The sequence below is a fragment of the Anarrhichthys ocellatus genome, unplaced genomic scaffold, assembly GCF_004355925.1.
Source record: "Anarrhichthys ocellatus isolate YVR2014 unplaced genomic scaffold, GSC_Weel_1.0 scaffold5, whole genome shotgun sequence".
Lineage (NCBI taxonomy): Eukaryota > Metazoa > Chordata > Actinopteri > Perciformes > Anarhichadidae > Anarrhichthys > Anarrhichthys ocellatus.
In genome coordinates this window covers 12,570,184-12,586,435 of record NW_022280035.1, presented here as the reverse complement: position 1 = coordinate 12,586,435, position 16,252 = coordinate 12,570,184, and the positions used below count along the sequence as shown (strand labels likewise).

Below are 16,252 nucleotides of genomic sequence, written 5' to 3'. Positions count from 1 at the left end.
GGGGGGGGGGGGGGGGGGGGGGGGGGGGGGGGGGGGGGGGGGGGTGCTTGCCTCATTTCTGCCAGTGTGCCCTGTGCGTGTCAGTCCAATATCTTAAAACAACACATGCAAGGCTTTGCTACAGCCAATTACCCAGCTCTTGGCACGGGAACTGAAAAACATCTTCGGAGAACAATAAAGGGAGCTTGGCTTGTTGTGCGTGCTGTCAGTAAGTGCTGACAGATTGTTATTTTTAATGAATATACAGCACTTGAATGGCCCATCAAGAGGTCTTTGAGCGAACATCGCTCCTTTGTTCAGGGCATTAATTTTCTATGCAATAGCCAGATATCTTCCAATGAAACCGATATCTGTTAAAGGAAAAAGCCAAATCAGTGGATCCACCCGCTTCCCCCTATTGTGTCGTCTTTGCAGAAGCTATGCGCGGTGACTAGAATCTGAATGCAAGGCAACACATTTTCTTAACTACAAATCTGAAGCATTAAGATGCTTGATTGTACATCATTTGCTGTATTTGCTCTGTCAGGCAGGTATTTCACTGCTTACCTACCTCCACTGCCAACATAATTTCATACTGTGTATAAAATCCGTGAGCAAAAGTCACAATAAATCCAGCTAATCCTCTTTATTTGAAACGGAATAGCCTCGCTGAGAGTAAAATGCCCCTTTTCAAAACACACGCTTGCCACACCGATGACGGGTTATAGCACCGTCTCGTACTGCAACACAATCCCTCAGTATGAAGTAGCTCCGAGACTAGACCCGGCCATTAATATGGGGGAATCATCTTTCGTGACAATTCATGGCAAAAGGAAAGACGTAGTGACGGCATCTTGGTGAATCACAGCGAGATGCCATTCGAGCGCAGCATGTAAACACCGAATTCCCGAACATGTGTATTGACAAATCATCCGACAAAGAGGTGTCAGAGCGCAGTGAAAAGGGATTTTCCTTAACAGTATCTGGCCCTCCATTCGCCACATTATATTACTCACAGAGAGCTGCCATTACTCAAACACACATTAGTCATTAAAAGGGAAATAGCGAGGTTATTACACTTCTCTTATCATTATTCTGCTGCTACTACAGCCACCCGGCTAGATTAACATTCGATGGATGGGGTGTGTCATTGAATATGTGAGTCAAAGTAATTTTACCCACTGCTGCTCATGAGATCCCAGTCAAACTGAAACACTATAAAACAGCCCTGACCGCCTCTGACCCCCTGAACTACAAGATAACCTGATAATGCGGATTTAAAAAAAAAAAAAAAGGACTTTACACAGTCATATACAAAAAAAAAGGACACCACAAACGTTCCGTTTTAAACTATTTTAAATGATCCTCTTGGCTGAAGCTGAAAAATGATCTTCCTACAAAAACTATAAACCAAACATCTATGTGCTTTTCTGTCAGCGCTGTGCTAAAGTAGTAATCAACGTATAGCCCGTAATGGCAGACCTCTGTAACCTAACCCAGCAACTTTACAGTCTAAGTGGTAGTTTAGGAAAATCTAAATCACAACCACAAAGCATCTGGCAGCAGGAAAAGCCACCAAAACATCAGATGAGCCATATGCACGACGTATGGAGCTAATAAGGTGTATGAAGGAGCTGCTTTCGTCACAACTGCAGTGATACAGGACATATCCAGCAAACACTAAAGCGGATTGAATACAGTTTGGTTTAACAGTTGTATTTGCTCAAAGTAAGAAAGAAATATAACCTGTTGTTAATCTTTTATTTGTAGAAATATGGGTGTATGAGTATGCTTTCCTACCTAACCCTCTACTGCTAAACAATAGCATGTGTAACAGACATTACATGATGCGTTTGTGAACTTTTTCCAGTTCAGTGGCCTCTCTCTTACACAGCCATGTCATTATCAGGAGGCCTGAGCAGGTGGCAATGACTGAACAGATAGAGTTGTGGTGCAGTTGACTGCAAAGTACCAAAACCTGTCCATGTTAGGTCGTTTACAGTCAGTGAACATAATGTGGTGTCGAGCACGTTTATGTTTCACAACGCTGTCAGGTTATCTGATAATGTATGAAAGATGTTCTTATAATCAGCCTAATGATGTGACACTTCGACAAGTAAGGAAATGCAGGCTTTGATGTCAACACCAAATTACATTCTTTCAACTGAGAGACTGAAAATAGCTTTGGCATTTAAGGAGCAAATAATACGTCTCACGCCTTTGATCACTGTGAACAGTGTATATATTCATTAGTTATGGTGAAGTCCACAATTGTGCAGGGCTATGTAGCCTGTAAGGCACAAGTCACAAGTGGGGAGTGAGTCATAAGCCCTCAATAAATATAAATCACTGGCTATTAATGGCTCTGTGTCAAGTTATAGACACTAACATGAATAGAAACCATCATTGGAATCTTGTTTATAGGACAGATTATGCATGGTGTGTGTGTAACTGTAGTGTATTTGTAACTATTTTCAAACTTACAATTCATAACAACTTGGACTAACCTCATACAAAAACGCACTGATAAAAACATAAACACAGCAAATATCCATATCCCTGTACATTAAGTGGTCTCCAATGTTACTACTCAGGTGTTTTCAACTACTCAAAAGGTGAAAAGTGTTCATGCCAATTCTGCTGAATCTATTTGTTGACAAATCTCTCCCAGGAAGATGTTACAAGCCTTGCATCTTTGTTTCCAAAAAGTGAACATGAGCGTGCCGTTATCCAGTGCTAAGCTTTCTTTAAAGCCACCCCAGGCTCGTAAATAACCACACACTATAAGCTAGATAACAATAAATGAGCACAAGTCAAGCACACAAAGACAGCAAGTTAGCTTCGCCAGCTAACGTATCCAAGAGCTAATGACAATAGCTGAGTGGGCTCAGACTACTCCCTGGAACAGAGCTACAACAGTGGGTGGGGGGGGGGGGGGGATTCAAAATGAGAAAACGTTTACTTGTGAGGTAGCGTAATGCAAGGGTACGTGCACGTTGAAACCACAAAGCGTTTAATAAAATGAACTCATGTTGTGTGTGTTGCATGTGCACTGTGCTAACCGGTGTCAACGAGCTGTTTGTGTCCAGACATTACACTGCTCCTTGCTGTCCAATCAGTGCTAGTCACTGGCGCTAGCCGCTAACGTTAGTCCATGGTAACCAGCAACAGTAAGGGACAAACAAGTCTCTCAGCTAACTAGCTAGCGGATGCTAATAGGCAAATTAGCCAAACAGCTAGCGAGCAAAGGGTGTACGTTAACAGTCCAACGTCTACAAACTATTCCTTTGTATTTGTCCCTTTCTTGCTCGTTTGCTGGTGAACGTTAGAGGCAAAAGAAGACGGCTGGTTGAAGCTCACAGCACTTACCTTAAAGGGCTTGATCTACAACATCTGTGATTTGTTTGATGAGAGGCTGCAACAACAAACAATAGCAGCAGCAGCAGCGGGGCAATTAGCCAACGTTAGTTAGCCAAGTGTCGCCACTAACGTTGCACAGAGTAGCACAGCAGCTGCATCGCCACCTGTATATCTTCTCTTATGTACGTTAGCTATAACGGAACGGAACCACGTTTAATATAATGCTGTCATAAGTGATGGACTTGAGAATAAAGAGGGAGTAATCGTAGCCGGAATGCTCTGACTAGTGTGTGTGAGGGGCACTCAGCATGACAGCATCCTTCTTCATCTTGGGGTGAGAACAGTTGGGGGGTTCTCAAAGTTCAACCGGTGAAATATCGTCACCCACTGGCCAAAACTGGGAACATCCACACAGAGAGAGAGACAGGGAGGGTGCACGCGTGGGAGTCCTCGGGGTGTCTATTCTGTAGCAACACTTGGTCTATCTTCATCCTTATAAACCTGTGATACTGCCAGACTATATTTAGACTGACAGGGAGCCAAGAAGAATAGAACACAATAGAATCTCTCTCTCTCTCTCTCTCTCTCTCTCTCTCTCTCTCTCTCTCTCTCAGGAGATTTGAGTGTACTGCAGTATTGAATATACAGTAAATATGCTGGATGTGTTACATTATAAGGCATGCAGTAAACAAGTGACAAAATTAGCGGGAACAATATGACAGAATTGAAAAATATTTGATCACAAAATAGAGTAGAATATAATTCCTCCATGGGGAATTAAATGTATCGGAACATCAGATTTTAACACCTGGCACAAGACAACACTGCAAAATTGATCTGAAAATAAGGGTGTAATAACACAATTAGAAGATTAACAGTATGATGAATACAACAGTATGAAATAGATTATTATCTGTGTTGGGAGATTTGAGTTAACTGTAGTATTGAAATGGCATATATTTACATAAAAGGACTATTGTAGTCAAATAACAGAATTGGAAGACAACAATATTACAAAATGTAACAATATCTTATCACAAAATAGAGTAGAATATAATTCCTTTATGGGGAGTGAAATACAAAAACAAGCACATTTTAAGACCTTCACAAGATAATTAAATTGAAAATAGGGTCTTTTATGACACAATTAGGAGTAATAGCGAATATACAGAAAATAGCATATATTCACATTAAAAGGCCTACTGTAAAATAACAAAACTGTAAGAGAACAATATGACAATTGCTGATCACAAAATAGATTAGAATCGATATATTTGAATGCAATACAAACACTGGCCATTATGTTTTTAATTGTTTGAAAGACTGTCCATATTTGAATGATTCTAACCCCCTCTAGTAGACAGGAACTTATTGTATTGGCATACAGAGATTAGAAATGATCTGCTTTATTAATTAGTTTGTTTTGTGTTAAATTAAGCTGCATTGAACACTGAAGCTAGCAGCACTTATATTCCTAATAAAATACAATCTTTTTCCAACTGAAACTGTTGTGTTTAGTTAATGATTCGGCCTCATCTCATCATTAGTGTTTTAAGGACAAATCTCTTTTGGTTGAAAAATACTTACAGGTAATTCTTCACCTCAGAAATAAGGACAGATTGTATAATTTAACTAAATAGTTTCATTTTTTCCCTCTTTGGTACGTGGACGCCTCATTTCAGCACCAGGAGCTGTCTTTAGTATGGCCTGATCAATAGTCGAATAAGTAACAGTTTGCTGATGATTTTAGGAGGCAAACTGGTGTCGCTTTTATTGGCTTTATATTTCTATTGTTATATCTACAGAAACACGCCAATACGTTTTGATGAAGCCCTATGAAGTCATCTTTAACTGTCATTCTGGAAGCCCTCTGGCTTCTTTTTTTCGTGTCTGCAAGGAGCAAGTCAGTGAAGTATACTGCATGGATCTGACCACTAGGTGGCACAGGTCTCAAGGAAAAGAAATCAAGCATTGCAGTTTCATAGAAAGTCTGTAACCGCTCTCTATAGGGCTGTGATCCAAGCAGTGATATCAATGAACAAGTAACAAAGATTTACTCACTCTTCTAAACTTTCTGTGAAAACCTTGTTAGTCTATTGAAGTGAGAGGATGTTGCTAAAGGAAATCTGCAGCCGATGATAGTCACAGGATGTTTATGGACTGTAATACATGCTTGGTAGTTTCTTTGTACCAGTGATTTGTTATACATCTCCTTGGTGATGACTGAACAATGGAGGCGGGTTCAGACCGGGCTCACACAAAGTGAATTGGTGTGGCACAGACCCAGCTGGCAATCCCCCCAGGTACTGAACCACTGGTGAATAGATCCTCATTTATCTTGGCAAGGCTCAGTACAAAAAGAGCTTGCGGAGAGCTTCTGGATTCTTGTACCTAGGGGGACAGAAATGGCGTCCCTGAGCTCATGTTTCCGCCTCTCAGTGGCACTCAGATTACATCTCACACACACACACACACTCACACACACACACACACACACACACACACCTCACACTGACAGGAGCAGTTACTGAGGAGGCCCTTTACCACAGATCATCTTCTGTGTGAGAACGCTATGAATCCTAAAGGATTTGTGATTATGACCTCGTTTATATTGATAGCAATAGGTAATCATCACCATCTATGAAGCTCTGCAGTAGTCACGTGATTTCAGACAACACCTGAACATGTGGATGAATGACAAATTTACAAAAATGTTTTAAACTATGTTGTTTATTACATATTTCTGCCAACGCTTACAGCAACACAAGACCATGTCAGATGCGACAAATTGGGCGCACACACAGTACTGTTACCACTGCTCGAGGCAGAGCCGTACTACAGTTACAGTAGCTCAAGAGCACCAAAAATCACTACAACTCACAAGAAGCTGAACGAAAAGCTCTCACACAGTTACACAGAAACAAACACTGGGACCGACACTATTCAGGAGCTAAAGCACAGTTTTGAGGATGAGCTGAGCTGTGGTTGTACTGAATGGCTTCTCCACGGCCACAGACCAGACTTGGACCTTGGATGTCAGCAAGTAATCTCTCCCTCTTCTCTCCGGACAGGGCAGGCAACCTAAAGTGGCGTATATTAGTGGGGAGTATTTATGAGCAGTTGAACACACAGAGGCCCATGGAGGTGGACCAGCTCAGATGGGGTGTCTGAAGTTCTGGCCGGCAAAACGGGCCTTGTCGCCGAGCTCCTCTTCAATCCTAGGAGTGAGGACAGTTTGTTAAAATGGAATGGATTGATAGTCTGAGAAAATCTGCAAAGCAGTGCCTCTAACGAGCATGGACCGTATATCTCAAACTGTTAATAAACGTCAGTGTAACTGTAGGCATACGTTTCTGGACTGGACTCACCTGAGCAGCTGGTTGTACTTGGCCAAGCGCTCAGACCGGCAAGGTGCACCAGTCTTGATCTGGGAAAGGAATTAAATGAAATGTAAAACCCAATCTGTAAAGTTAAAGCTACACCTGCAGTACAGTTTACCAATTAATGTCACAATTGGAAGGAAAAATGATACGTCTGTTGAGGTTTTACCTGTCCAGTGCAGAGACCGACCACCAGGTCAGCGATGAAGGTGTCCTCCGTCTCTCCAGAGCGATGGCTGACCATCACGCCCCAGCCGTTGCTCTGGGCCATCTTGCAGCTAAAAAGGAGACACATTTAAGCCAAGTTAGCCAGCTTGTACTTTATTTACTTTCTTGGATTTTGGTGCAGAACTTTGACCACACTCACGCCTGCAGGGACTCTGTGACGGAGCCGATCTGGTTGACTTTGAGCAGCAGGCAGTTGCAGGACTTCTCAGCCACACCCTTGGCAATGCGTTTGGGGTTGGTGACTGTGAGGTCATCGCCCACCACCTGGATGCTGGTGCTGGCTGTGAATTTGCTCCACGCCTCCCAGTCATCCTGGTCAAAGGGGTCCTCAATGGACACCACTGTTAGGATAGTGAGTAGGTGAGGGTAATGTTACAGCCATTCAGAAATCCAACACGTCAGCATTGATTAAGATGCCACTGAGTAATGGCTACCATCTACAGACACCTTAAACCTTCAGTAGTTGATGCTTCTGACCACTTGGTGGCAGCAGAAACACGCTGCTAAAACGCTCCGTTATGTTCACCAGCTAGCTGCTAACTTTGACAGAAGTGAACAGCAGTGTTCTTTAGAGTTTTTGCTGAAAACAGCTGCCTGTTTGGCCAAAAACAATGCTTAAGAGCGCGATGAGTGAACCAAAACAGAAACATTTACAGACACAAAGAGTTTCACGGCTGTAAAGAAGAGGATAAGTGTTGAAACCCACCAGGGTAATCTTTGACAAAGCTCCTGTAGAGGTCAGCCAGCTTGTCGGGGGAGATGTAGCGGCTGGGGTCGTCGGGGGACTTGAAGTCCAGGTCGTACTTGCCGCCCTTGTAAAACTCAGAGGCAGCCACGTCCATGCCAATCACGATCTTGTCGGTGTAGCCGGCCTTGGCGATGGCGTTCTTCAGCAGCTCCAGAGCTGGGGCAAAAACAACATACTACTGTAAAAATGTGACAAGAGACGTAGGTAATAAAATCATTCAGTTTGCACAAATGTGTCGCCACTGAAGACTCTGCTCCACTGGGGCATTTGCCATATCAGCACCCTAACCAGACACTGGAGTCAGAGGCTGGCCGTCGGTGCATTGGTTCCTGAGTCGAGGCCTTAATTTAGAAACCATATGTCGGCCCAAGAGTGACATGATAAGTGAAGTACTTCCTTGAGAGGTCAAAGAATGTAGTCACACTGTGACAACTTTTTACTATCAACTCTCTCCTCAAAAATGAAAACAAGCCTCCATCCGTGTCCTAAAATAACTAGTAATGTATTCAACTGGATGTGAACTCTGTTGGCTGGTATCGAAACCCTCTGACATCATGCTTCCTCTCACCTTCCTTGTTCTCCAGGATGTTGGGGGCGAAGCCTCCCTCGTCTCCTACGTTAGTGGCGTCCTTGCCATATTTCTCCTTGATGACATTCTTCAGGTTGTGGTAGACCTCGGCACCGATGCGCATGGCCTCCTTGAAGCTGCTGGCTCCCACAGGCAGGATCATGAACTCCTGCATGGCCAGCTTGTTGCCTGCGTGGGAGCCGCCGTTGATGACGTTGAAAGCCTGGACGGAGGCAGAGAGGATCGGCTTTCAGCTTAATGGACTCACGACTGAATTTATGATTCTCTGGATCACTCACTAATGGCGTACGTCTTTTAGGCCTATTGGCATTAAGAGTCTCTACCAAGTCTATGGGACACGGCTTCGGTAATTGCACCATCACACTCACAGGGACAGGGAGGATGACTTCAGGGTTTCCAGCCAGGTCAGCGATGTGGCGGTAGAGGGGAACGCCCTTCTCTGCTGCACCAGCCTTGCACACAGCCAGGGAGACGCCCAGGATGGCGTTAGCACCAAACTTAGCTGAGGGAGGGTAGACACAAACATCTGAATATACTGTGTGTAGACTGCATTTATAGAACATCAATGTCTTCCGATATCTAAATTCTTCTGAGCATTTTCTGGGCTAATTAAGCAAAAATCAGTAATGCATGAATTCACACAGAATTCTGAAACTTAAGTAGAATGGCAGAGGATGCATATAGTGCTCTGTATGATAAATATGGGGGATTTCTCAAGACTATCTTAGGTAGGAGTGGACAATATGGATAAAATCCTCTATATGCCATTATATATCACAATATAAACATGTATCAAGATACAGAACATTTTCTGGAAAAGCTACAGATAAAGGTATTTTAATCTTGTCAAACCCTTTCTTAAAGTAGATAGATCTTTACAAATCTGACAAAAGCTCACAAAACTCTGCACCGACATTGTGAAGCCAGTAGATAAAGTAGCGTCTTACACTTGTTTTCTGTGCCGTCCATGTCCAGCATCAGCTGGTCGATCTTCTCCTGGTCTTTAACGTTCACATCCTGGATTAGACAAAACATGACACGTTATACTGCACGTTTGGATATAAAAGATTAACTAGGCTTAATTCTGACTCGTTAGTTCAAATGAACACTCCAATAATGTTAGAATAATCTCAGAATTATATCACTGAAGCTCCGCTAATGCAATGGTTTATAGATACTTTAGATATATCATTTCTACAAATGCAAACGTCAAAAAACAATGAAGTCAATGTGAAATAGGAACAACAAACTGCAAAAATCGCACAGTTAGTAGAGACTGTCAGTACTGCTGCCAATGTTACGAATATTTTAGTGCAATCACTTTCTGTTGAGCCTTCAAGATACACTAACAATTAATTCAAGACACTGATCCATTAACTTGAGGGCTTTGACACAAACGCACAGTTATTAGTCAAACAATAAATGGTCCTACCTTGCTAACCAGTGCAGGTGCAATTTTTTTATTGATATTCTCAACAGCTTTTGAGACACCTGCAAGGGACAAGCAGACCATAACTGACCCAGACAGCAGGAGAGCATGCAGAGCAGGCGACACAGATGACCACAGCGCCCCTCATCCAATCTTATACGGACATGAAATAATATTTAACCATCTAGGATTGCGTTTTTTTATTCATCTTTTAGATCTGTGAACATCTGTTCGTGCCTTTCAAGGTTAGTTTCCAAAGGCAAAGCCATTCTTCATGCTGCTGTGCAGACCGAGGTGTGAGAGAGGCATCCTGTTATGTCACACTTTATTTACCTGGTTACACAAGGCAGGGGCCAAGAACTCATTTACATATTTAACTGCTCTTTTGACTCCTAACAGAATGAAGAGAGACGCAGGAAACAGAAATGAAGGACAGACAACAGAACGTATAGTGGCGTTGAAGTGACACGAGGGAGAGCAACAGAATAGAGGTAACCAGAAGGTTTAGAGAGAGAATCGGCGTAGACGGCTTACCTTTGCCCATGTAGCGGGTCTTGTCATTGTCACGGAGCTCCAGGGCCTCGTAGATGCCGGTGGAGGCACCGCTGGGCACTGCAGCTCTGAAAAGACCTTGGAGACACAGAGGACATTCTGTTACAGTCACATCTTAAAGTGCTGAGTCATGTCCAACAAGACGGCAACGCTCTGACTGCAGTTTGATGAATGTTGATACTTAATTTTCCCCCGTCAGCCATCACCATGACTGCAAACTACGAGACACCGATGTGACATTTATCGAGCTTAGACTGTGTGGACAAAAACATGTCTGACAGAGCATTCAGAGGACGAGGGGGCTGCTGGGAATTCAAGGAGCAACAGCACGTAAAAAAGACATTAAGGGAAGCAATCTAATCATAAACGTAGTCCCAATGTCCACCGTTTTTCTGGCCACAGAGAGAACTGAAGCGTGTGTGGAGGTAGTTGTGCTGCAGAAGGCTGTGATGCAACAGGGAAAGACGGGCTACCAACTGAGCATGTGCAGTGCATCTGTGGCTGGATGCGAGGCCACGCCGACACATAAAGAGGACATTTTGGATTCAACCAAGTGAGGAGAAATTTGGGGATTAGCAGAAACCTATTCAGTTTGCTCTGTGGAGCGACAGGAAGGGTGTGAGTCTGAGTGGATTTAGGGCTTAAGACAGGAGGCTTAGGCCATGAGGTCAGGCTTAGCAAATCATCTGCATCGAGACACTACCTGCAACATCCATCGGGTCGTACCATCACATCGTATTATATCTGGCGGATGAAAGCCATGACCCAAATACAATAAAAACTAGAGGATATAACGGTAACGGTGATTGTAGATGTCTCTCTATTATTACCAGAGCTACTACAATATTCTAACAACAATCAGAGGAGGTTTTCTAGTTTGACTGCCTGTGACCGAGCGGCTAGCTTGTTACGCAACACATCAAAACACAGCACACCCGCTTCGGTATGTCCCGTTAATGATGCCAAAACAGACCTGGCAGACTTATAAGGGAATCTTGTCAAGAAAAAGGAATAAAAGGTGGTATTTACAGTAAACTGGAGCACTTAGCAAACATCCCAAACTAATGAAAAGGGGCTGCAGATTAAAGCGGTCGATTCTCAGCCGAAGCATTGACGGCAGCTGTAGCCTGTTCCACTCGCTTCCATGTCACTGGTCATTCAGGTTGCTTCATTAACATTCTCAGGACATTTCGTCGGGTCGAGCTGCTCTTTTGTTTTAGCTTTCAGAGCAGAACCGCTCGCCGGAAAACTTCAAATCACAGTCGGGCCACTAGTTAATTGGATTAATTGATCTAAACTGTCGGCAGACGTGTCAAACATTGCAGAGTTTAGATGTTTTTTAAAAATGTAATCAGACATACAGTTAGGTGAAGGGAAGCGTACTGTGGATTTATACAAGACGACATCTCTCTATCAAAGATTCAACTCAACTCATAGGTTTGCTAGAAGGACACATACTGTACGAGCTATCTGTGCTCCCAAACAGGAACCATTACAGTAACAGAGAGCTGGAGGGGCAGCGAGATATATTACAGGAGCTATTTTCACACATTCACCACCTGAGCTGATCCAGGCTGGGCCTGGAGCTGGCAGCACACTGACTTCATCATCCTAATGCACATCTTTACTAGGCTTCACTAGCTAGATAATTGGACAAGACACAAAAGAAGTATTAAACGTTGCTTCCAACACAATGTCCTTACTGCAGCATTCCACATACTGGAGAATAATTACATGATTTACGTTTTGGATACGTTCAAATAACCGGTTCACCAACGTGTAGAAGTTAAACAAGCACAAGTTGGATCTGGTTTTGCCACACTTAACCACCATCTATGAACCCATGAGGTAGATGAAAACGTGCAACCATACTGTACCTTTCTTGGTGTACAGATCGACCTCCACAGTGGGGTTGCCACGGGAGTCAAAAATCTCACGAGCGTGAATCTTGAGGATGGACATGGTTCTGGATCTGCAGATGAAGCGAGAGGGAGGAGATGTCAGTATGGTGCTGCGCCACAGGCCGAGCAGACAGACGCTTACTTACTGAATTAAAGCTTTGAGTCAACACAGTGAGTTGGTACTAATTTAAATGCTCAATGACACGCGCAGGACGAAATGTAATCTAATTTTAAGTTTAAGTTTGGAGACGGAACAATAAACCATCTGATGAATTCTCTAATTAAACATATCTGTGAGCTGATCACACCACCTGAACCAACTGATGGAGGCGGGCCAGGGCAGCGGAGATATTAGTCACAGAAAGGCGGGGCTTATGCAGCAAAAAAAAAAAAAAAGAGAAATCTCTGCAAGTCTGTTCAGGTTACTTAATCTATAAGATTACAAAACAGCATTGCAAAACCGAGTTGAGAGCACTTCTCTCAAACAGGGAGCTCCTGATAACAGTCGTGAAAGGTCAGTATACGTATAACAGCAAGTGAATGACTCGGCACAATACACATTTGGCTTATTTCTGTGTAAATTGTACTCTACTGATACGGGTTAAAGGCCTGAATAGTGGCGTAATCTCACAGAGCCTTCGTTATCTGCCCAAATTCCAGTGGTGGAGGACAGAGAAGGTTTTAGGCCAGACAGTCTGGCCATGACGCCGGCTGCGCTGTTGACTTTCATGTGTTTGCACTAACTTGCTCATCTATCTCCTCTGAACGCATGAGTGCACTTTGAGTACAGCCTCCAGAGTTAAACTAGTGTGTCTACAGCAGAATCAATGGAAAATGTGTGGAAACTTGCCAATGGCTTCAGCCAAGAGGAAAAATCAACCACACACACACACACACACACACACACACACACACACACACACACACACTTTTCTTTAGCTAAATGGAAATATTTTATAGTTCACTGGAACTGGTTAACACCGAGAGTCCGTGGTTTGAATCACTTTTTAAACCAAGTTTAGGCAGCGTATTGTGTTTAACAGGAATTTATAGAAAAACGTACATTTCTCAAAGTAAACGAGCTTTGGGCTCGTTGTTGTACAAAATAATATATTTGAAGTATTAGGATGTCTACGTCTCACTATTTTCTGACAATCTTATAGATGATTAATTGATTCAGGGAAAAAGTAAATTGTTATAACCAAGTAACCAAGTAGCATATCCACTATATTTCTGTCATAGATGTCTCACATGCACAGTAGCCTACAGTAATTTAGCTTTTTTTTTTTAAATGTTTGCTACCAGATTATTGCAAATGTGGAGAGCACGGAGTTAAACTGGCAGCACAAAATGGCACCCAAAGAAAAATAAATAATTGAGAATTGTTACCCGATATGGTTGTGCATGTAAATGTGGCTTAATCCTCATTTGGGCTACATTAGGACCTGCCAGCGAGCCATAACTGTGTGTTAACAATCAGTTTCATAATTTCTCATTAACAATACCTTTAAAGCTGCAGTAATAAACTACTAGACAATCTAACTAACTAAAGTGACTTGCTGAAAGTATCTTCTGGGAGTCTGCAAAGTAGAGAAATGACCAACCATCACATAGACACACGGAGTGTGATCTCACTACACGCAGTAATTTTCCTACAAACTGTGGACACACCCCCACGTCTGCAGCAACTGGTAGGAAGCTCACTGCCTGATCTAGCATGTGTAGCACACGACAGTCCCTCACACAGCATTACATGCATTAAGTCTCTGGGCTATAAAGACACTAGTGATTCTTTAACACACGGAGGACACTGCTGGAAGCTGGACGTGCAACTTGACGCCCTTTTTTTCCCCCCGCACACCCTGCAGCTCTAAATGGAGTGACCTCTCGCCAGCTGACGGTCTGGTTTTAAAAATAGACGGTTGGCTCCATCCTGCATGCCACAAACCTAACAACTGAGGAATTAACCGAGGTTTATAATCCACGATAACAAAGACAGTATCAGCCAAACACAAGGACGAGACTTTGAGGTTACCGTCGAGGACGAGGAACACCATGTACACGTTTAAAAAAAGAAGAAAAGTTATTTATAACAACACACACGGTCTTGGAATAGGCTCTTTAAGATGCACTAGATTTCCTACGCAAAATGGGCTGATAAAAAGGAGAAATAATGAAATTAAAGTTACCTTTTCCGGGCCTAACTGTGTGCAGGGACGGTGCTGTCTGTCTCTCTCGTGCAGGCAGGCAGAGAAGGCGCTCGTGACGCTCCGTGCTCTGTCATAAAGTGGACGGAATCAGGAAGAAGCAGGGGAACGGAGCCACGCCATTGGCTGGCACCGACTCACGAGGCAGAATAGCGCGAGTAAGGATGCACGTTCGCCATTCTGTCATCAGGACAGACTTCACAGCCCACAAGGACGACGAGGGGGATGCGGATGTTTTAAATCATCGCTTTTAATGATCACAAAACATGCAGAGAGAAAGAATGTTTTATTGGAGGTGAACTGTGGGAAGTGTAGTTTTTTTCGTGTGAGGATGAAAGAGGCAGTATGCGGAAAGATGACGCATTTTGAGTACGTGCAGAGAAGCAGGCAGGGATCTCCGATGCAGTGGTTCGTCGTTGGTCACATGTCACTTGCGGTCACGTTTTTTGGCACTGACTTTTCCTTTACCATTACGAATATTAAAAAAAGCGTTGTGTGCTTTCCTTATTAGATCAAAAGATGAAATAATCTCATGATGTGGTGATTTACAGGTCAAAAGATGTCTAGACATTCGAGTAAAAATAAACTACTAGACCTGTTTTTGTTTCAACAGCCTTTTAATAATGATACATCATGTCGTCTTTTTTACAGAACCTGTTCCATAGAATATATAGTCAACTCAATGCTGTTGAAACACTAATGATTACAGGCTATATAATCTGAAAACATTCACTTTTCAACCAAATGCATCCCAGATTCAGTTTAAATATAGAAAATATAGATATTTTGATCTGCAGATCACCAGATACTGATTCATTTGACGCTTGTGTTAAAAGACGCAGTGATCATGCACATATATATCAGTATGTGGAAGTACTAGCATTTGCAGGATTATTTACCCAATTATGTATTTCAAGAGCGAATGCACTGGTAGTGTATGTGGACATTGCAGTAATGAATCTCGACATGAGTGACTAGTGGGTTTCCCCCCAAGCATGAGTCTCATTTAAACGGGACATGGGCTTCATGCAGCTGCGCATTGCAGCGAGTGCAGCATCCGTGACAGATCAGAGCTGCTTGGGGCTTCACTGTGATGAAAGCCTTCTGCAGTGACCTTCAGACTCTGTTAAATCCAACTGCGCCACCTGCTGCCCACATGCTCTCATTAAAATGTCAACAAGTGCCTCAAGTGCCTCCACAAGACGTGCAAGTTTGGATTCATATAAGGAAATAAGGATATACGGATAACCAGTGCCCCCCTAATAAGATGTAGTTTTATTCAAACCATCAACTAAAAGTTACAATAGAACATGATAAAACATTACAAGTAAAAGTCCTGCATTGAAAATCAAAGTACAAAGGTATTAGCATCAAAATGTACTTAGTATCAAAAGTAAAAGTGCTCATTATGCAGAATGATCCCCTTTTGGTGTTCTATTATTGTACAACCGGATCATTGTTAGTGAGGTATTAATAAGTGAGCAGTATTGTGATTGAAATTGGTTGAGGTAGAGCACATTTAACTACAACAACTTCATATACCGTTGTTTAATCTAAAATAATGCATCATAGTTTGTAAACCGATCATATGTTTTGTATAAAAGTGTTAAATCTTTTGTAATTCCAGTCATCAGATGAATATAGTTCCGTAAAGAATACAATAATGATATTTTGTAGACTGATTTAATGATGATCAATTAATGAGTGAAACAATTTAACTGATTGTAAAAACATTTTTTAGAAATGGCCTTCTTTTTCCCCAGCAGACATTATGACTTGTCATAGTCGGAAAAGCACAGGTGTTACTAATAACATTGCTGCTCGATATTCAGGTGTCCCAGCAAGCCGTGACAGTGTGACAGTGAGCCAGTATGCACAA

At 42.7% G+C, this 16,252-nt stretch overlaps 1 protein-coding gene across 2 annotated transcripts; it reads right to left on the bottom strand.

Annotated features, from left to right (window-relative positions):
- Positions 1-6,051: 6,051 nt before the first annotated feature.
- Positions 6,052-14,463, bottom strand: eno1a (enolase 1a, (alpha)). 2 transcript variants are annotated; one of them, XM_031845334.1, is made up of 12 exons: positions 14,356-14,463; positions 12,143-12,237; positions 10,248-10,343; positions 10,047-10,105; positions 9,232-9,301; positions 8,653-8,786; positions 8,264-8,486; positions 7,654-7,851; positions 7,087-7,288; positions 6,889-6,997; positions 6,708-6,766; positions 6,052-6,557 (listed from the first exon to the last, which is right to left on the bottom strand). In XM_031845334.1, the coding sequence occupies exons 2-12, from the start codon at positions 12,225-12,227 to the stop codon at positions 6,494-6,496; spliced, it is 1,299 nt and encodes a 432-aa protein (XP_031701194.1). In that variant the 5' UTR covers positions 12,228-12,237; positions 14,356-14,463; the 3' UTR covers positions 6,052-6,493. The 2 variants fall into 2 exon arrangements, with proteins under 2 accessions (XP_031701194.1, XP_031701193.1); XM_031845333.1 differs by lacking the exon at positions 10,047-10,105 and adding an exon at positions 9,717-9,775.
- Between the last annotated feature and the right edge of the window lie 1,789 nt (positions 14,464-16,252).